The 22,578-nt window shown below is 43.6% G+C and overlaps 1 protein-coding gene across 1 annotated transcript in view; it reads right to left on the minus strand.

The window, feature by feature from the left end:
* The window catches only part of PAPPA (pappalysin 1), a 238,374-nt gene that overhangs the window by 89,783 nt on the left and 126,013 nt on the right, over positions 1 to 22,578 (minus strand). The window contains exon 10 of the mRNA XM_057721438.1: positions 10,919 to 11,112. Within this exon, the coding sequence (XP_057577421.1) occupies positions 10,919 to 11,112 (194 nt within the window). The remainder of the gene's footprint in view (positions 1 to 10,918; positions 11,113 to 22,578) is intronic.

The following is a 22,578-nucleotide window of genomic DNA, read 5'->3' on the forward strand; positions in this document are numbered from 1 at the left end:
TGCTAAGGCTTTTGGATTTTATAGGCCATGGGGAACAATATAGAAGCCTTCATAGGTGAGAGATCACTGAGACCAATATTTATTGTGAATTATGGAAAATGTGCCCTAAAAGGAAAAATTCTCCAATGAGGGTATACGCAGACTTAAAAGATTTAAGATGATGTATCACAAAAAGAGAAGTATGTCGTATTTCACTCTGAGAACAAAAGAAATGTTTTTAAAAACTTCTTGGGAAAAGTGGTGTGTATCCTGGAAAGTGCATGGGCTGTGGAGCCTGAAAGCACTGGCTTTCCTCCTGTTCCACCACTTGTAGGAAGGGCCCTGTGTGCATCTTTGCTGCCCTATCTGTGAAATGAGAATCCAGTTCCTACTAATACTACAGATTGGTTGTAAGTATTTAATACAATAACTGAATTGAATACACATAGAGAGCAGTTACTATATGCCAACCAATGTTCCAAGTGCTTTATGTGTGCTATTTTCTGGAATATTCATACTTCCCACATGATTTTCCTATTTTACAGATGAGGAGAGTGAGGCCCAGAGAGAGTATGTAACTTGCCCTAGATCTCACCATAGGTGGCAGCACTGGGATGTGACAGACTCTAGACCTGCTCCAATAGGGTAGCTCAGTATCTCCCTGCGGCTATTTAATTTTAAACTGATAACAATTAAAAGTTCAATTCCTCAGTTTCCTGAGCTGCATTTCAAGGCTTCAAAACAAAAGGGGGCTAGAGGCTACAGTGCCAATACAGAATGCTTCCTCTGTCACAGAAAGTCCTATTAGACAACTGATCTGGAGCCCGGGCTCTCATCACTGATACAGTTCTTCCCTCTCTGGAACAGAAACTCCTGCCCACAGCTCCCCGATGCATGTCACTTTATCTCCTTCCTTGCACTGCTCTGCATTGCTTTTCTCTTCTTGGACCTGGGCATCATCCCGACAGCATCCCCATTCCTGAGAGCAGCATCCTGCCAGCAGACCAGATCTCTCCCAAACTCGTGCAACTTTCCCAGGATGGAGAGAAATGCAGGCATTAGGCAAGCATCCCCTTCCACCAGCTGCATACATGGGTCCCAGTTTGAGAAAAGGGTTCCAGACTGGGCAGGAGCCCCAGGGAAGTCTTTGCTGGACCACCCTGGCCCAGAAGCACGCCTCTCAGCACGGGTGCCTTTCACATGCCTCTCTGAGTCCATCTCTCCCGAAAAAAATGAACACACACAAATACACCCAGGCGCTCCTGGCACTTGGATCAGGCTGGAGAACTAGGTGAGTTTTAAGAAATCCGTGCCTGGTGGGTGGAGAGGGTAGAAAGCCCTTCTTGGTCTGATTCTGTAGATAGCACATCCAGGTTAATTTAAAAAGTAAGGATGTTGGGATGGAGAGTGGGGGACGGGGGCTTGAAAAACAAACACAAACAAATGAACACATACACACACAGCAAAATCCTTTGCACGACCAACACCCAACTCCCCTCGGAACCCTGTTCCTTTGGGCCTGGCTTGAGAAAGTTTACTTCCAGACTTAGAGAAATGAGCATGTGGTTTTGGGGACAGAATCCAATACCACTGAAGCAGTGGGCTCATCAAGCTCGACCGGCTGCTGCTTCCTAAGCGCATTATGGTCTCGGAGAGCAAACACTGTTTACATATTTTACATGTTTCTTGGGTACAGGACATGAAACTAAATTACACAGCAAAGGCCACGCTGGCTAAACACCGGTGCCCCCACTTAAAATAACAACAATAATTAAGAAAAAGAAAAGAAGAGAAAATGAAAGACAAGGATGGAGAAGGGGCTTGGGGGAGCCTGAGTAGATGGCAGGGATGGAAGGAAGGAGTCTGGTCCTGAATGGATGAGGAGGGAGAGATGACCAATCTGGAGAATAAAGACAGCGAGGTGGGAGTGAGTCAGGCTTGGAGAAGCAGGAAACACAAAGGCCTAGGGATCTTCGTACTAGAAGGGGTGTGGAGTGAACCAGCCCGGCCGTGACTGCTGTCTGCGGAGAGCCAGTGGAAGCAGTACCAAATCACAAAGCCTTACTTATTCTTGAGCTGCAAGGCAGGAGTCAACTGGCAAGTGAGAACCTTCTCTGCTCCATGTGGCACCTTCCCTGGTAATCCATGCATCTCTGCTGCAAATGCCACGCACTGTGTTCACGCTCAGCTGTCCCCCTCAATGTGCGTCCCTCTAAGGGTAACTCTGTGTATCCATGTATCACAGCAGTTTGCCCACATTTTTCTTTTTAGAAGTACCTATTCCAGCATTCCCCTTCTTCTGTGGACACTACGGACGGCTTGAAGGCAGTGGTTGAATTATTCATCTCAACCTAAACTCCCTGTGCTGAAAAGGATACTGTGGACATAGTAGGTTCACAATAAGATTACAGTGGGTTTTGAATCCAAATATCAGAATCATTTCATAACAGATAGGGGATTGAGGGGATTAGGGAAGTTATTTAATCAAAGACATATCTTAATCAAGTGAAGTAAGATCAAGAGACTGTCAGAGTCTCCATCTCTGCTTAGATTTCTGTGACCCAAAGAGTGTTCCTTTAAAAATAACAACACAAAACTCAAGTGTTCCTAATCGGATCCCTCAGTTGCTAAAACTCCATGGGCAGAAAGAAGCATTTCTTTAAAAAACTTATTTAGTTGCTATAAAAAGGAAAACCACATTTGTGGATCAACTGTCTCATCCTTGACAGGCACCTCCCATAAGGATGCTATCACTCTTGTTTTATAAATGAGAGATTGGGCAGAAGCAAAGAGAACCAGCGTGCCTAAATTGACAGAGCTGGTAAATGGTGACCCTAGAACCAGAAGCCAGGCTGAGCTGATCCTAAATCTCATTTTTTTTCTATAAAACTCTTGTCTTAAAACAAAGTTTTGGGGGGCCTATCATAGTATCTGTTATTTCATAAGTTTGGGTAAATATCAAAAGAGTGAAGGAGTTAAGGAGGGAGGGAAGAAGAGAAGGTGGAGGAGAGTCTGGTAGAGTCCTTTGCTGGGGTCCTGAAAATTTGGTAGATTTAAAGTCCCTCCCAGACCATGTTTCCATGATGAGTTCAGGGTGTTATAGCCACCAGCACAGGGTGCTCCTTTCTGATGCAGGAGCTGGCCTTTGCTCTCCTGGAGGGATTTCTGGGTGCCCCACACCACGGAGACAGACTGTAACAGACCATGGGACTTTCTGTTCTGTCTCCTTAGATGACTCACATATGTGCTCTTGAAAAATTATTCAGAAACCACCAGAAGAAAGCAGATCCCGTGGGTATTTGGGAAAACTGCTTGGAATCTTCTCGGACATTCTGGCATGTCCCCTTGGCCTCCCTCCTCCCCCACCACCGGCAGATGCTGTCCCATTTCGCCCGTGAGAAGACCAGCACTCTCTGGTGAAGGGACTCACCTCAGCAGTGACCCCAGCACTGGGTGCTAAGCCCATGCCTGCCCCCTGCCCTGGGCCAACATAATCATCTCAACCGTATCAGAGAATTGCCCATCCATGCAAAATTTCTGCGTGGGGCTGTTTTGATGCAATAACTGTAGCGGGTGCAAGAACAGAAAGAAGCAGAAGATAAGAGGGACAAAGGAGAGACCGTTCACCCCCTGCACTGAAGGCGGCTCTTCATGTTGAGAGATGAGAAGTAAAACGTCTCAGTTTCACAGTGTGCTTCAACCCCCTCCCCCAGGGACGTGTTCACAGATGTCAGTCCTCATCCTCAAAAGAACATCTGATCAGTTGGCCCCCTGATTAGAACTGCTGAGAAGCTCAGGATGAAGTCTACATTTCAAACATCTGAAGGACATCCCTGCATCCATTTTCATAGCCCATCTCTCTTGACATCCCCTGAATGTCCTATTGACCTTCTGCTGGATGTCTGTCCGTCTGTCTCCCTCCAGCCCTCTGTCTCTATCTCTGACATGCTCTTCCTTCCACACCCCTCTCCCACCCCCAGCTTATCCTTCCAGTCACAGCTCAGCAATCACTCCCAGAGGAAATATCTCCCCACCTTCCCCTAAGTGCTCCTGTCTCAGCACTTCCTACACTGCATCGCAAGTGCTTGTGGAAAGACATCTTACCCTTATGTCCAGAAAACCCAGTGGATTTCTTCTCCCTTCCTCTGGACACAAGGATGCAGAAGACACAGATAAAGGGAGGGTCCCTGCTTTCCTGGCGAGCTATCAAGGAATGTACACATCTTGCAGTTTCCTTGCTGACATCTCAAGGTTTCCTGGGTATAGCGCACAGCTTGTAACAAACCTGTAAACTGAGGAAAGTTTCTTCTTCCATCGACAATTGTCCTGCTTGTGCTTTTCTTCATTCCCTCTCCCATAACCCAGAAATAACTAGCCATGGATCCAAAATCTAAGAAATCTTTTTTTTTTTTTTTTTTACACTCAGGGTTTGGGAACTTAAAACATTTCCTGTGTTTCTCCTGTATTTTCATGTATGCTTTTAAAATGACTTTCTGGAGAGGATGATACTTAACCCCAAAGAACAACTGCCCATAGGCAGAGATGTAGGCAGCACGGCAGCAACAGTAGGACAATATCTGGGGTCCTGGAGACGGGAACTCCCACTTTCCTCACGTCCCTTGAATGCACACTCCGTAAGAAAAGAGGCAAAAGACAGCTTTCCTCACTTATTTTCCTGTGTCAGCCTGGAAGCAGGTGAGCGGCCTCGTCCTGAACCTGGGCTCCTGTGATGAACACAGTAGGCTGAATCCTGGTTCTGCCTCTGCCTCTTAGAAGCGTGAGCCCCCAAACTAGTCAGTCCCTCCGCCTTACTGTCCCAATCGGTAAAGTGAGAACAGCGATTGCTATTTTTGTAGCAGTTTAAGTAGAATTCAAGGAATTTGATGCAGAGCCTAGATGAACTTGGTAAATATTATTTTTATAATTTTTCCAGGATCTTCTGAACGTGGGCAAAGGACTTTTCCACCCCTGCACACTGGCTTTCACCCCTGCTGGCTGAGTAAGCTGATGGCAGTGCAGTTTCTTCCTCAGGGAAACTCCCTCTGAATTTCATACTCTTGGGTCTTGGCTGCTATGTCTAGTTGGACACACCCCTTCTATGGAATAGTAAGCACTTCGAGTGCTACAAAAGCACCAGCACTTCTTTGGAGCGTCTCAAAATGCCTGGTTCAGTCCTGAGTATTCAGGAGACATATACTAACGCAACTGTGCTTATCATCCACTCAACCAAATGTTGACCGAGCTTCTGTGACGTGTGGGGCGCTGTGGCCAGCTCTGGGGTGCGGGTACAGAGCGGGGGCCCCTGACGTGAACGGAAGAGGGAATTAACATGTGCACTACCCAATAAGTGGGAAACAAGCAAAACCATAACAACAACAGAAAAGTAGTACTAAATGTTTTACCTGCATTTACTCCCTTAATCTCCACCAAGTAGATGCTATCATTCCCTCTTTTTAGAGGAGAATACTGAGGTTCCTGGGGGAGTAATCTGCTTGAGATTCCCAAGTAAGAAGAAAAGCTCTGAGGGCAAAGGCACATCTACATCATTTCTACTTGATCCCACTAATGCCCATGTTCTCGACCTTCTCAACATTTCTCCGTGAAGGATTCATATATATTTCCATTTAATTAAATGAATTAATGAATTAATCCACAAAGACAAATTATGACTTATATTTTAAAGGAGGCACACAATCTAATGGACATGCCAAGGAAACAGGTAACAGCGACTCAAAGTGAGGTAGCAAAGAACTGATACGCCTCATCGTGGGTTGGTGGATCTGAAGTCAGAATGGATCACAAAGGAAGGAGAGATGCCCAGGTCTTGTCCTCCTCCTACTGCAGGAATCTCCTGTGTGATCACCAGCGTGGCCTCAGTGCCTCGTGATGGGGAGCTTACTGCATCACAAGGCATTCCATCTCACTGTGGATAGCTCTCATCCTTAGAAAGGTTTTCTTTACTTTGGCCCTGAAACTACAGCCCTGGAAATGCTTAGTCTAAATGTTACCATCAAAGGATCAACCAAATACATTGGCTGGTTGACTGAAGGTCTGCAATCCCTGGGAGAGCACTGTGCCTTCTGATGGTCTTCGTGTTTCCACTGCCTCCTTAGGCCACTGAAGAAGGAGGGAGGGGCCTATTTGGACAGGAGTAAAAGCAGGCTTGGGTCGAAATGCAGGGGGTGGGGGCAGGATGAAGGAATATCTACATCCCACTTTGGCAGCCTAGAGTGTAAAGCACCAGAGAAATGCGAGACGTGGAGACAAAATGAGAACAAGATGAGATCTTTGCAAACACTTAAACCAAACCGTGCTGAGGTTCCCAGAAGAGAGATCATTCAGTACTTTCAATTCGTTTCCATTTTTGTTCTGTGCCAGGGACCTCTTGAATTCCAGCTGGTCCAGGAAGGTGCATGGCCAAAATATCCCAAGAATGTCTCTTGTTATAGGATGTTCAGCTCACTGTGCAGAGCCAGGAAGTTTTGATACTTCTGATAACATTTGGATACAAGGCTCAGTGTTCAGGGTGGAGGAGCTTAGCTCTAACCAAATTTGGGAACCTTGTTTGAGGAGAATAGACAAGAGAGACTGGGGACTATGAGAAGTGGAGGGCTCACACAAAAATGAAAATGGAAGTTTTAATCATTTTCTAGACTCGTCTAGCACAAAGAGTGCTGTATCTCTGCAGTAGTCACAGTAAGAACCTGCCCTCTTATTCTGACAGGGCTACTCCTCTCGACAGCATCCTTACACTGAGTCTTGCACACTAACAAGGTCAGAGTGGGGTCTTTGACTTCTTTGGTTTCTTCCATGGGCTCCAGCGCAGACCTAGGCATATAACTCCAATAAACACCTGCACTTATCATTTCTGCAGCCTCAGGGAAAGACAGAGTAAGACAAAACTGGTTTGTAAAGAGGAAATGGACACAACTGTGGTCATTTCATCACTCCCCAAGTTGATGAAGTGTCCTAGCAAACACCAGGGTACCAGGAACAGGGCCACCAAGACAGGGAGCTGGAACAGCCTGAACTGAAGGTGTGGGGAGTGCCCAGGAGTCTGCAGGAGGAGACTGCAAGCACTTCATGGAGTCTGCACTGTACCACCAACCCGGAGATCTGTCCATCCATGACTCTTTCTGCTTGATTCACTGTGATATTTTGCAGGAATCCAGTTACTTCCAGCTCTTGGATAGGACCACGTGTTCCCAACTCCCACTGTCATCTTCCATGAGATCCTTTTAATCCTAGATTGTCCATTATGGGTTGCGTAACTTTCAGGAAACCACTGCACCTCTCACTTTCCCCAAGGTAGGTGGGAATTCTTTCCTTAAAGAATGGCGAGGGGGGTGGAGGTGACGTGGGTATGAGGGCCCCAGTACAGTGGCTGATGAACCTTGACACCCGCTGGTTCCCTCCCCGACTCTCCTCTCTGTGCTTTGGTACTCACTCTCTGGACCAAGGCTCCTGCATCTACATGGCCTGCTCCTGTAGGGTGTTCATGCATGTGTGCCTGTCTGTGTCTGTGTAAACGAGACAGAGAGAGAGGGGAACGAGGAGGAGGAGGAGTGTATAATTACACTGAGGGAAGGTAAGGGGCCCACAGCGCGTCTAAGAACCCTCCAACTCCCTCTCTCAAGCCATCAACCTCTTCACTGGAGGCCCTGACAGGGTGAAAATTAACCACCAGCCTCCTCTAATCGCTGCACAGGATACTGAAGGCCACGTTTAGCCTTCCTCCTCTTCTCTGCTGGCAGGAGGGAGCAGTGTTTACACTGTGGAAAGAGCCTTTACTCAGTTACGCAGATTGTGTGTGTGTGTGTCTGTGTGTGTGCGCACACGCTGGCCTGTGCATGATGGGCGCGGGGGGTGAACGACTTACAGGCACTTGCTTTGAGACAAGCAACTGGGGGGACTTTTGTTCTGTTGGCTTCCAGGCCGCCCCGCCTGGCCCTGCACCCAGACTGCACACACATCCCCACCCCTGACCCTGTATTCTCCAGTGAGCTGATCTCATGATGGCAAATTTAGTTACAGCTGAAGTCTCCTTGTAACAAAGATTATGTCCAAGCCCAGAGTAATGGAACCTAGTTGATTTCATTAAAATAAAATTGGTTACAATGAATAATTCAATAGGATGATTTTGTTTCCTCATCTCCTCTTTGTAGATCGAAGAGCTAGTATTTATAATGATTTCTGTTAAATTGGATTTTTGTTTAGGAAGAGATAATCACCCGTGATTCCTAACAGCCCCCTCCTCACCAGACTGGAATAATTGCCCTGCGAAGTCTCTTTTCAAATGCTAAGGCTGGAAAATTCTTTCTCTCCTTTTCTCACATTAGTAGCAATAACCTTTGGGTGGTTTTTAAGCACAGCTGCTACCCCAACACTTGCTCATGGGAGATTCTGAGTGCGTTAATAATACCCTTGTTTGAAGGATGTTTTTTAAACATTTCTAGGAACTGGATGGCGGTGTTGAATTTGGAATTCCTGGCTCTGTTGCTGGCCAGCCCTCCTGTTCCTGAAGCAGGACGCTCTCTGTGTGACAGAGGCAGCAATGTGTGTGTGTGCGTTTATCTATAGTCAATTAAATACACATCTCCTGAACACCTAGTTTTATCTAGACCTGTGTTTGAAGATGGGGGAACAAAGCAAATAAAACCTCAAAACTCTTTTCACAAAACGAGCAGCCTAAGGAGGGAGCCAGATACAGAAACAGGTAATTCGAGTTCAGAGCACGGGTATAAACAGATGGATTCAGCACGTACAGAGGTGGCGTGGGGCAGGATGAGCCCTAGACAAGCACTCACTCATTCGTTCATTTGTTCACGCACCCTGCTGGCGCTACCCACGGGAAGCATCAGGGAATAGTACGCTTCCATTTCTTTCCATCTTCCTTGGGGCAGTCAGAAACAAACGAGTAAGTAAAGAATCCAAGGCATGGAAACACAATCAGATGAATGAAAACGTGATCAAGTAAACACCGTAAGTGACACTGGACTCCTTTTCCTCCTCCTCCTCCCATGATTTTCACTGGGCCCCAGAAGAAGGTCACATGTCTCTTTCATCTAGAATCCAGGCCTCCCCCCTCATCCCTCCATCAACCCTGAGTCCCGGAAGCAATATCAGAGAGGAATGGCTTGGAATAACGGCTCATCTTCAGGGCCAGGAGGGAGGCTGGCCTCAGAAACGGCTACTGGGCCAGGCGGTAGGAAGCACTGAGTCGTGTCTCTGGGAAACAGGAGTCTCGGAAGAAGGCAGGTGCTTGTTCTGCAGGATAATTGGAAAGGGGGCTCTGGGGACAGCATGGCCATCCCTAGAATCACATAAGCTCTGGGGGCCCCAATACTCTTGCTCCCTCAACTACGCTCACAGTCCCTTGGGGAAGAACCCTGGGACATAAATAGTCCATTCGGGGACTGAGGAATGAGTCACAGCTTCTTAGAGTTGGAGATCATCCAGCTCAACTATTCTCTAATTTAAAGACGGGGGGAATGGGGTCCAGAGAGGTGGGAAGACTAGTTCAAAGCCACACAGCGCGTTCGTGGTAGGGTTACCATTAATTCATGGGGCGGTGCTCAAGGAGCACACAACTTGACACTCTCCCCCCTCAAAAGTGAGACTCTCCCCAAGAATCTGTGCTTATTCCACTGAATTCCAGTGGGATATCCAAAATGGAGCGCTTTACCCAAATATGACTTACAGTAGGTAGGGACACAGGAAGACAGTCACTACCCCTGCTATATGCTGATGTTTCCTGCCCTTAACAACTCCATGTCCAATCACTGATAAACAGGACTCACGAGACCTTAGAATTGCATTTGGCCACTTGCAGCAACACGGATGGACCTAGAGATTACCATAACAAGCGAAGTTACGTCGGAAAAAGACAAATACCATATGATATCACTTCTACGAAACAGAAACAGACTCACAGACACAGAGAACAGACTATGGTTACCAAGGGGGAAAGGGGTAGGGGAGGAAAGGATTGAGAGTTTGGAATTAGCAGATGCAAACTAGCATATACAGGATGGAGAAACAACAAGGTCCTACTATACAGTGCAGGGAGCTACATTCGATATCCCATGATAAACCATAATGGGAAATATTATGAAAAAGAATATATATACGTAGAACTGAGTCACTTTGCTATACCGCAGAAATTAACACAGCATTGTAAATCAACTACACTTAAATATTTTTTTTTTAAAAAATGACTATATAAAAATTTTAAAATATTTGCATGAGAAAAGCATTATAAGCAAAGTCAAAAGAAAAACTGCAGACTAGGAGAAAATATTCGCAACATAAGAACACAAACAAGAGCTAATCTCACTGGTATATAAACTACTTTTAACCATCAAGAAGAAAAAGAACAAAATCCCAATAGGAAAATGGGGTAAAGAGAGTGCTCATAGAAAAAAAAAAGGAACATGACCATGACACATACAAAGAGAACCTTAATTTCACTACAGTAAAAGAAATGCAAATTAAAACGCTGAGATGACATTTTCTTACCGACAGAGATGGTAAAAATTCAAAAAGTTGACAATACCCTCAGTTGTTAAAATTAAAGAGAAACAAATACTTTCATACATTCCTGATAAGATTATAAAATAGTACAGTCTTATGGAGGAATATTTGATAAAAATATAATAAAGTTATATATGCATTGTTTTTTCACTGTGCTGCTCAGCTTGCGGGATCTCAGTTCCCCAGCTAGGGATCAAACCTGCACCCTTGGCAGCGAAAGGGTGAAGTCCTAACCACTGGACTACTAGGGAATTCCCTACATATGCATTTAAAAAAATTACATTTGGCCAGAGATGTGGTCAAGTGGCCGTGTCCAGTGACACTGCCTTTGTGATGGGCAACCTTGAGGGGCAGAGCAGAGATTCAGAATGTCTGCAGGAAATGTCACACATGGTTGGGAGCTTACCTGGGATGCTGCTGGCTGGCCGATGATCACCCAGCCTGGGCACTGCTGGTCCTGATGGGATACTGAAGCATTGGATGCCCACTGATCCAGGAACCCTTGGGGCGTGTAAACACCACAGTCCTTGATGCTAGTTTTTTGTTCAAACTCCTCACATACCCCATCACCATCATGGAAGTAGCACCGGCTGGGTTCATCTGCAGGAGGTGGACATAGAAGGGAGAGAACAGATCAATGTTTGTTCTTTGACCTAATCTATCAGCAGCAGCTATGGAATCAGACCAGCAGAATCATCCACACGGTCAAGCGCATCGTTGATAGTCACAGTTGAATATTATTCAGTCTTTAAAATGGAGATCTTGCCATCTGTGACAACATCAATGAATCTGGAGGACATTATATGAAGGACAAATACTGTATGATTCCACTTATATGATGTATATAAAACAATTAAACTCACAAAAGGAGAGAGTAGAATGGTGGTTGCCAGGGGCTGGAAGAAGGGGGTTGAGATTTCAGATTTACTGTTCAGTGGGTATAAAATTTTAGTTATGCAAGATGAATAAGTTCTAGAGATGTGCTGTACAACATTGTGATTTTAGGTAACAAAACTCTATGTACAGTTAAAAATTTGTTAAGAGGGTAGATCTTGTATTATGTGATTTTTACTACACATACACACAAAGTTAAACACTTCTACTTTCATTACCCCAAATGAGCCCCACAGCAACCTTGTGAGAAAGATGTTATTATTTAAATTATCATTTTAGTCTTCCAGATTAGGAAACTGAGATCCCACATGTCTTTAATACTTTGCCCAAGGTCACACAGTGTGTTCATGATGGATTCTGGTTTCAAACTCAGGCTTTCACTGTCCCAGTTCTGGGTACATTATCTGTCACCACAGAACTTCACAGTCTCAAACTAAGGTTTATTTAACTCTAAAGAGGATTACAGTATGACATAAAGAGTGAACTGTTATATGAGAGACTCTGGCTTCAGTTCCAGGTCTATAACTAAACTTCTCCATTCCTTTGGACAAATCTCTTTCCCTCTCTGGGCTCAATCATCATTGACAGGGGTGAAAACTACTGAGACTGGGAGTCCTTCCTGTCTAATGCGCTAAGTTGCTAGGGGTTTGTTGGATATCTTAGGCATTTCAGTTAAAGGCCAAGTGAGTTCTCAAGCTCCCATGTAATTCAAATCACAGCAAGGAGTTCTGCTTGGGACAATTTAAAGCTGCAGCTGGCTGCAATGATTCTCACTTCGCTGCAAGAACAAAGATCAGAGAAGCACAGAGTTAGTTAGATGCCTTCTACATAGGTAGGACACTGTTTCTTGGTGTTTCAATACAGAACCTCACAAGGAGAAGTCTGGATGTAGCCTGCCCATCTTTTAGTAACTTGAATGTCAGCTATTCTGTGCTACTTTCCCAATTCTCCTAGGAAAAGCTAAGTACCCCCCACCCCACACCGTGTGGGAACCTATTTTACAAAGGTCCCCATCTTAACACTTAACACACTGTGCTGCCGTCATGTTTATACACAGCAGCTCCTTCAAAAGGCAGTGAGCTCCTTGAAATCTAGTCCCAAATCTAGTCCCTATCCAGTGTTCTGGAGTGAACTTTTCATGGATCATCCAAATAGCACACTTTCAGAGTGTGAGAGAATGCTAGCAGAAACTCTGTCCAGGCAATAGGCACATACCCTGAGAAAATCTAAATACCGTAGAATATATGGTCACCCCGAGGATACTGCTTGGTCTAGGACATCCTGCTGCTATTTGCTCCAAAATAATGGAGAGATGCCCCATTTCAAACCAGGGTCTGGCTTCTGCCCCTTATATGAGCTATATAACTTTGAATAATCAGCTTCACTTCTCAGCCTCTGGCTTCCCATGTGGAAATCATTGTCCCAGCTAGGACAACCTCTCAAGATAGCCACACAACTTTCATAAGAAATGGACAGGAATGTACTTTGTACATACTAAAATAATGGTTAAGAGACTTCCCTGGCAGTTCAGTGGTTAAGACTTCACTTTCCAATACAGGGGGTGCAGGTTTGATCCTTGGTCGGGGAGCTAAGATCCCACATGCCGTGCAGCCAAAAGACCAAAACATAAAAGAAGCAATATTGTGCCAAATTCAATACAGACTTTAAAAATGGTCCACATCAAAAAAAAAAAAAAAAATCTTAAAAACTAAAATAAAATAAAATAATGGTCAAGAGAAAAAATACTCTTCTCCTAAGGGTTCAATTTATTCCTAAGTGGCTGAATTGAATCAGCTTGTAAAATCAGTACTCCCTTGAAAACCTTTCAAGTAGCATTCCCCCAAATAGAAAGAGCCCGAGTCAAGTAGAAATAAGACTTGGATTTCCGTGATGCTGACTTATCTGAAAAAAGGAATCATTGAATTCAGGGGCAGCAGAATGCTGAGCCCCTTCCAAGCTCCAAAATCCCTTGTTTATTTCTGCAAACAGTTTACATAGTGAAATACTATCAAAAGAGCCAGAATAAATCAATCCATTATAATTCAATTATTTAAGGATCAGTTTGAGCCAGCTGAGGACTCCAGTGACCAGTAGCATGCCTGGCAGTTCAAGCATGGAAAGAACACAGGCTCAGCACTTCTCAGTAGCTCCAACCTCTTGGTGAATGTGGCCAACTTACATATAATACAACTCGGGCCCAATCCAAGAGTGACGAGTTATCAATCCAGACTTTACTCTTTAGAAACCGATAAAGGGAAGTGAATAGGGCATAGGTTTTGACATCAGGCAAAAAGCTAGGTTCAAATCCTAACTGCCATATATAAGCGGTACAGGGATTCAATAACCTAATCTCACTGAACTTCATTTCCCTCATTCAAAAAAAAAAAAAAAATGGAGATAATATTTATCCAGCGTTGTTGCAATGGTTTCATGAGATGATGTGTACAATCCCAGACCCTTCATCTATTTTACTGAGTGGAAAACTAAGAGCCACAGGAGGTAAGGCATCTGCTTCCAGACAACAGAGAGAGTTGGCAGTAGGGCTAGAAGTAGGACCCTGGCCCTTTTACATCTAGCAGAGAGATCTTCCCCCTACACACTGTATCCACAGAATGATGAACGCACACTCTTGAGGATAAGGTCATGGGGTTGCCTGACTCTTGGTACCACCTTTCTTCTCCTCTAATATGAAGCAAACAGACTAAGATGTCATAAGATCATATATGCTTTACTCTCTAGGATAAGCTAATTCATTTCTTCAAAGAAACCTCAGAGTGGCAGGAATTGGGGCTAGAGTTGATTTCTTGTGAAGGCTAATTTCTTGCTGATTATGTTGAAGACCTCAATCCATCTGTCTGCTTAGAGCCAGCAGAACCTGCAGGTTTTGGAGGAGAGGCAGAGGTAGACACAGGTAGGTAAATATGTACTTAGATAGGCAGTTGTACCTAGTATGTAGATAACTGATATATAGATAGATAGGCAGAGGGAGGGTTAAAAGAGAGAGAGAGGAAATGGGGCTAAAGGAGAGAGCAGAGGGAGAGGGAGAGATCTGTTTTCTCCCCCAAGATTCTGCTGACAAAGTTACTGTGAGTCCGTTTTTTTGAATAACATCCCTGCACTCTGCTCTTCAGTTTCTCTTGCTACTAGAGTCCCAGGGGCCCTTCAGCTGCATCTGCCAGTCTTCATCTGGGGAATTCTCTCTCCCTCTCTACTCCCATGCCCCCAGCACTGAAGAAAGCAGGGTGAGGAATGGAATACAAATGTGCGGCCAGGAAAAACAAAGGCAGCAACAACAAAGCAATAAAACAAAACCGGCCTTCCTGTTTTCATCACACCAGTTTACGTAGTGCTTCTCCAATGCTTATGCTGGGAGCTGAGCAGGTTGTCGGGAAAAGAGTTTGAAGTCAATACTAAGGTCAAATGAGCGTCCTGCCACCTGCCTTCTCGGGTAGTAGCTAGGTGGCATTGGTAATAATACATCCCGTTGGGAGGGGTAGTGTGAAGACAAATACTTGTTGAATGAAGGGATGGAGTGAATGAGGAAAATTCTGTATCCTCTGTGCACATACTCTTATCCAAATACAGTTTAGGCTCTGTACCCTTTGAAATGTTTCTTTAGACTGAGTCTTGGGGTGAAGGGAAAGGAGTTAGGACACCAGCGGTGACTGGCTTTCAGTGGAATTCCACTGGGCAGTCCGATTTCTCCATCTCCCCCCAGCTTCCCCTGATATCAAGGAACTCCTCATTTCAGATTCACTCCTTTTCATGCAGTGACACACTAAGAAATCTGCTCTAACCAGCTAGGAGACTTGATGTGGGTGGGGAGACACTGCCAAGTCTGCCTTCCCTGGTTGAGCTTTCAGTTGCCAGAGATGAGCTCAGCTCCAAGAGCCTGGGGCAGAGGGATGCTCTGCAAGTGGACAGACATAGCTGATGCCACTTCTCATTGACTTAATTTTCAATTTCCATCCGTCGGGAGCATCAGGATGAACCGCCATGCCTCTGCACTCCTGGAGCATGTCCGAAGAACACTATCTGAGATAAGCAGGGATTGACACCCCTATTCGAAAGCTTGGCAAGCCTCAGGGTGATAAGACAAGTTTGCTTTTAAGTATAAGCAAAGGCTGGCATTTGAGCTATTGTGAAGAGTTCTCATCCTTGAAGTCAGAAACCCTGGATTCAAGCTCCTTATCTATGCCTGATTACTGGGTAAGCAGGGGCATGTTATTTCATCTCCTAGTGCCTCAGTTTTCCCATCTGTAAAATGAAACAAGATTACCTTTCAGACTGCCTCTGTTGGGTATATTCAGAGAGTGGAAAGTGATACAAGTCTTAAAGGCACAGGGCTTATTCTTAACCACGATGATACTGGGGTGAGGTAGGGGTTGGAGGAGAAGTCTTCTTCATTAGAAATTTCTACTTCTATTCACCCAGCCCTAGATCCTAAGGAATCTTCAAGCATAGAAATGATTGAAGAGAGTACATGGGCTATTGTTAATATAAACAGCAAGGAACCAAGTGAAGAAACAAGAAGGGGTGGGGGTGGGGGGGAAGCAATGACCCAAAGAAATAATTACTTACAGCAGAACTATTTCAACCTGATTGGAGGATGCTAATTAACTTAGCTCAATTAGAAACTACAGTAATTAGTGATACCACTGGAATCCTCGAGGATCCCACGGAACTTAAAGACTCACGGTAAATGTAGGCAAAGAACTTCGTATGTAAGAGGTGATCAATAAATGGTCTCTAATAATCATGGTGATGACCATCTTGGAGCCGAACACAATTATTTCATTTTACATGTGGGAAAACTGAGGTTCATAAAGTTGAAGTAATTTTCTGAAGGCTTTAGAAAAACTTTCTGGGAGAGACAAGCCCAGAATGTTGATTCTCAAACCCATAGTACAATGTCATTTCTACTGTACCATGCCACCTTATTACATTGGGTTTTCAGTAGGTAATTCTGGCAACAGAACAGTTTGTCATCTTTACTTAATTTTTGATATGACTTTTGGGAATCTCTGATTTAACTCATCCCAACAGCCCCAGGTATGGGCTAAGGTGAACAAGTCTGAGAAGCTACTGGGATTACTCAGTGAACAGCCCATTGAGAAAAAAATTAAAGTACCTGCAGATAGAGAGATGAGAGTTAGAATAGGAGAGGGATTTGGTTTAGGACTCAAGGAGGACACAAAGAATTTGAATGCACACTTTTTTTGGTGGCCTGCCTTCCAGAGGATGGCTGGATTTAGCTGTCTTTCTAAACTTCTTGTCTATGAAGATGGGTCAGCTTTTGAGAAAGTAGCATGTTTCTATTTCCAGCTGAGGGAACAGGATTGGTATTAAGATATTCTCTGTTAGTCCAGTGATTACTATTTTTTCTATTTTTTAAACTCCAGAAAAAATAGTATTTTTTAAGTTCAGCTGTTTGTTTCGGGATGGGTCCAACCACAACAAGCTTCATGCCACATAACAATTCATCCAAACAACAACAAAAAGCGACCAAAAAATGCACAATCTTTGTGTCCAAATCTTAGCTTCTTGGAACAACGGAAACTGGATGGAGTGCTTAACCCCTGAAGGTTTATGAAGGGGAAGCTTGAGGCGGGGTGGCGGCTACACTGGCAAATGTTTCCTATGGAACAGAAATAGCTGGACTTTACACTGCTTACCTTTTAAAGGCTTCAAGTCAAACCCACACTGCTGACCTCACTTACTTCTATTCAAACCAAGGTTTGTTCTTAACCTCTGCCACCAGATCAGCCCGTCCAGAGCACAAAAGGCAGGGTGGTGAAGGGCTTCTAAAGAACCATGAATCCACTAACAAGCTCCAGATGCTGATTGGCTCTGTTGCATCTGAGGAGCTTAAGTGGGTTTCTGGTTCCTTCAAGGGTTGGCCATATAGCAAAGTGGGCCAGAAATTCCTTCCTGTGTTCCACCATAACAACCAGGCACCATCTAGCAAACCCAAAGCAGTAGGAACAGAAGAGTGAATCTGCATGTAGTCTCATATGATCACTCCGACTCCACGCTCATGGAGAGCACCCTCAGGAGGCCAGCCACTCCTCTGTCCACCCGCCCCGTACAACATTCTCATACAGGCTTTGGGTCTTCCCTACTTCAACACCTTCTCACGAGGGGGGTGATTAACCTAAAACGTAAATCTGACCGCATCTGAAATTCTTAACTGACTCCTGCAAAATTTGAGCTTCCCCATCTAGCACTCAAGTCCTTCTGTAATCCAGCTCCAACGTCCCTGTCTATTCTCATTTGCAACCACACCTGCTCTCTAAAAGCATAGAATTCCTTCCCAGAACTCACACCTCAGAGCTCCCCCTGCATTATTTCCTTAGCCTGAAAGGCTAGTTAGTCCCTGCCTTCGTGTCTTCCATCAAGATTTAATTCTAGCATCTTCAGCTCCATGAAGCCTCACCTGTCACTCTTTTGAATCACTACTTGTCTAGCACAAACTGTTTCCCTCTATTCCCCGAGTCATGATTCTCTTTTTCCAAACCAACAAAGCAGGCTATTGTCTATGTGAAATTTTAATTAAAAAAAGTAACTAATGTGCATTTTTTAAATTAAAGTAAATTAAAACCTCCCTCAGTCCACATCTCCTTACCCTTCTGTCTCCTACTTCACATTTCCCTTTCCATGATTCTAGTGAAGTTTTCTGAAGGTTATCTGAGCTTACCCACTTTCTCTCTGACAATTCACTCTTCAGTTCCCTCCCATCTAGCCTCTTCTGAACTCACCCCGCCCCCACAGAAATCAATCTCGTCAAGATCACCACTGACCTCAGTGTTGCTAAAACGAATTACAATGTCCAACAGCCCTGAAACATGTGAAGAAATCTCCAGATCCTTTCTTCTTGAAGTACTCCCCTCTGGATTCCACAACACCATGCCATTCTAGTCCCTTCCAGCTCCAAGCTCTTCCCATACAGACTCATTTGCCATCCTCTGTTTCTCTCTGCTAAATGATGCCAGCTTTTGGGGTGAAGTCTTGGGCCCTCTTATCTATCTACAGTCTCTTATCCAGTTCCGATATTTAAATAAAAATTTTAAAGCATCAATGTGCTGATGACTCAAACATTTCTTTAGATATGACCTTTTCTGAGTTCCAGCTGCCTGCAATGACATCTCTACTTAAATATCTATTTAAAGTCATCACAAAATCAACATGGCTAAAACAAAAGTAATGGTTTCTTTCCACATTTCTTTCTTCCCCATCTTAGTAAATGATAACATTGCCCAACAATGGCCAAACTAAAACCTTCTGAGTCATCTCTATTTTTTTCAGTCCACCCTCCAATACCACATAAAGTCCATGAGCATATTGTGTATAGACTCTTTTATCTCAGGATATTCCAAAAAGATCCACTTCTGCTCCATCACTAGCACCCTAATCCAAGCCACCATTACTATGGCGATGCTTATTTAACCGGTCTTTCCTCTATGTCTGTTTCCTAATCTTTCCTCCTCCAGAGCACAGCTGGAGTGCTCTTTTAACAACGGAAGCTACATCAAGCCACTCTCTAACCTAAAACTCTCCAATGGCTTCCCATGGCACAAAATCCAAAGACTGTATCACAGCCAAGTCCCCACTTTTTTTAAATTAATTAATTAATTTATTTATTTATTATTCCAAGTCCCCACTTTACGTGATCATCTCCTACTATTATCCTCTTGCTCACTACCTTCCATTCATGTACCCATCCACCTGTCCATCCATCCATCCATCCATCCAGACATCCACCCATTCCACAAGTATCTGTTCCTTAAATAAGCCAAACTTATTACTGTTCCAGAAAATTCTTACTTGCTATTTACCTGAAATTCTTTTTGTTCCTGGCTTTTTTCATAAATCTCTTCTTTTCATCACGTAGGGCTCAGTTCAACATTACCTCCTCAAATAACAACCCTGCCTACTTACAGAAAGCTCACCTCTTATTCTTTCATCTCCACTAGAGAGTAGCACAAAATCATATCTTATTTCTTCACAGTATTATTCACTATCTAAAAATAAACTGTATTTATCGTTTCCCTCCTTCCAGATGACGTAAGTTTCATGGAAGGCTATCTCAAAGTGTACCTCTTTTTTTAGGATCAAGAAAACTGCCTCCCCATATTATACAATTGACATTTAAGAATGCGTAAATGAATGAATATGTATAATTCTCAGACTGTAAGATACTTCTGGGCTTGTCCAAATCACACTTGTATTTGCACCCCACATTCTCAGGATAATGCCCATCTCCTAGCAGGTACTCAGGAAATTAACAAAGTTCTTTCAGAGCTCCAGAATCGCTATTATGGATTGTACTGAAGGTCTCAAACCCAATCTGAATCTTCCAGTAGGTTGTACTATAGAAAGATTTTTATGAAAATATTAATTCTAATGATATCATATTATAAATCCGAGCACATATTAAGGTGGAAAATCCAATTCTATCTGAAGCAGCCCCTATTTTTTTTTTCCCATGAGACATCCTGCCTCACCATCTGTCCTACATATTGTTTTATTTTCATTCTTGGCTGAATCTGCAAAGAAATGGAATATCTGGATAGAAGAGGTGGTGAATACTAGACTGAAATTTAATAAAGAGATTTGATGGTTTTATGAATTGGAACGTGAAGATACATTTACATCACCTTGAATTTAGCATAGTTTTTTTTGAATGGCCTAAAAAGATTGTAAGATAGTGATCCTAATAAATGACAAGACATCCAATAGAGCAGACTGTTCAAAGCCCTGAATGATTTTCAGCTGGGTCGCTTTTGGGCACAAACATGATCTCATAATATGAAAGAGGGGGTAACATTCAGTACTGCAGTGAGTGACACGGTGGCCATGAAAGAGGACAGGCATTCTAAGCATGGACAAGAAGGAGGACGGGTGACACCTGGGACCCACAGGCCTTTATGAGCGGGAAATAACAAAATGAGATTTGTTTTGGATGATGTAAGCTAATAATAAATGCAGAAAACCAATCTGAAGCATTCATATGCAGAGAGTCTGCAAAACGTGGTAACAAAAAAGAAAGGTGATAAAAGACAGCAAACTACAAATGACGTGTCAGTGGTTTTAATGCGATCTCATCAGCCCATACCAAAAAGGGAGAGATGGGGAGGAAGGGAGAAAGAGAGAGGGGAGGGGAGGAAGGATACTTCCTCAGGGTCAGCAGCCTGGTCAAGTGAACTGGAGTCTAAAATAGATGTCCACTAATATACCCGTAGCTTTGACCAAGTCATCTTTCTCTCTGGGCGGCAGTTTCCCCTTGAGTAAAAAAGAGAGTTAAACAATTTTATGATTCCCTTCAACTGAGTCGTTCTCAAATGTGTTTGCTTCTTGATTTTTGTACTTTTCCTTTAATCATTAAATCCACTTTTCAGTCTGAAGATGGGGAATGTGTTCAGCAAAATTAAAATGGAGAAGGGTGCAGAAGAACCCTTCCGAAGAACGTAGAAGAGGACTATGACAAAAAGCAGATGGAACAAAGGACAGGAGATCAAAATTTGAAGCTCAGCTTTGTCACCAGCTTATGTTTGGTGCCGGGCAACATACGCCGTCATTGTGGGTTTCATTCTTTTTGTCTATTAAAAAAAATGACAATGTTACTTTTCCTACCCATTAGAGACAGTGGTTGTAATGATCAGATAAAGTAGTGTTATGGACAATACTCCAGCACGGTGTTGTTTCTACATTTCATTATCATAGGTACAATCTAGAACTCATCTCCCAAATCATCCCATGGCTCTTCCAATTCGCTGTGTCAGTCTCAGCTCCTCAAGCACCTGCCTAATGAGGACTTCTCTAACCATGCTAACTTCACTCCAGTCTCTCTCTACTCCGTTAGTCTATTTTATGTTCTGCATTGCATTATATTGCTTCTACAAAGTTTGCTTGATCCTTGCATTCTCTCTAAAGCAAAATGAGAGCAGAAACATAAGCTGTTTTGCCCACTATTGCATTCCAATTCCAGAACACAGAAGATACTTAGGAAATATTTGCTGAATGAATGAATAAAGGTTTAGCATTGCAAAAGTCTTTCGAAATTATCTAGTCTACACGCTTCCTTTTGCAAATACAGCAACCGGGTTTCAGGAAGTTTAAGTCACTCGCTGAATGCTGCACAGTTCACTGTTATGGGCCAAGGGTTTTGACTGGCTAATTAAGGCTCATTATATAATTACTGGGAATATGCAATATCAAACAGAAATCGGTCTGTGAGAAATCCATGTATGTGAGCATAAAGTAAAACAATGCATTCAAATAAAAGCGGGTATGGGCACAGATGCATATCTAGTCTTCAATTCAGCACAACACATATCAGTCTGTTAGGGCATCTTCAAGATGTCAGATAAGAGAGACTTTTGGACAAGTGGATGCTATGTTAACAGTAGCCAAGGAATCGAAGGTACCACATGAAAACCAAGCCCGTTACCCCCGTCTGGCATGACTGTTGTGACTAAGGTGACCACAGTGTGCTGGGTTCTTGGTGAGGTTCCCAGCCAAGAAACTGGAGTGTCAAATGGATCCCTCTCACCCTGAGCCCTGGTTGGTTTGGCCAGCCTTGAAGACTCTCCTCCTGCCATATGGTTAATATAACACCAAAAAGATGAGGCCTTCAAGCCACAGTTTCCTTAATGTCCAAATTATGACACACGCTGCGGTGCTCTAAAGACAGAAGCCCAGTCAAGGGGCAGAACTGCACTCAGGTAAGTTTTCTTTATCTTGCAGGATGGGTGGACCACTCTTCTGTTCCTAGAGAGGATTTTACATTAATTTGAATCTATATGTTTGATTTGTATTATTGAACTGTATTTTGTTTTTGAAGAAATGTCTGTATATGTTTGTCCCTTTTCTCCCAATAAGGAAAGAAGAGGGGCAAGAAGGAAGGAAAGATGGGAAGAAGAGGGAAGGAGGAAGAAAGAAAGAAAAGGAGGAGAATTGGTCCTAAATCTTAAGAATTAATCTGTAATATTCAAAAATATCAATCAAAACTACTATTGTTTTTGATCCGAGATGACAGATAAGGGTCAGCATAACTATTTTTGCTTGAAAAAAGTCCCAAAGAGTAGTGGTCACTCTGAGATCAGATTCTACCAACTGGAGAAGACGCTGGCCTAAACAAGAACATGAGACTGCAGATTACGTTACTGACAA

Source organism: Hippopotamus amphibius, chromosome 2 (genome assembly GCF_030028045.1).
Source record: "Hippopotamus amphibius kiboko isolate mHipAmp2 chromosome 2, mHipAmp2.hap2, whole genome shotgun sequence".
NCBI classification, from domain to species: Eukaryota; Metazoa; Chordata; class Mammalia; order Artiodactyla; family Hippopotamidae; genus Hippopotamus; species Hippopotamus amphibius.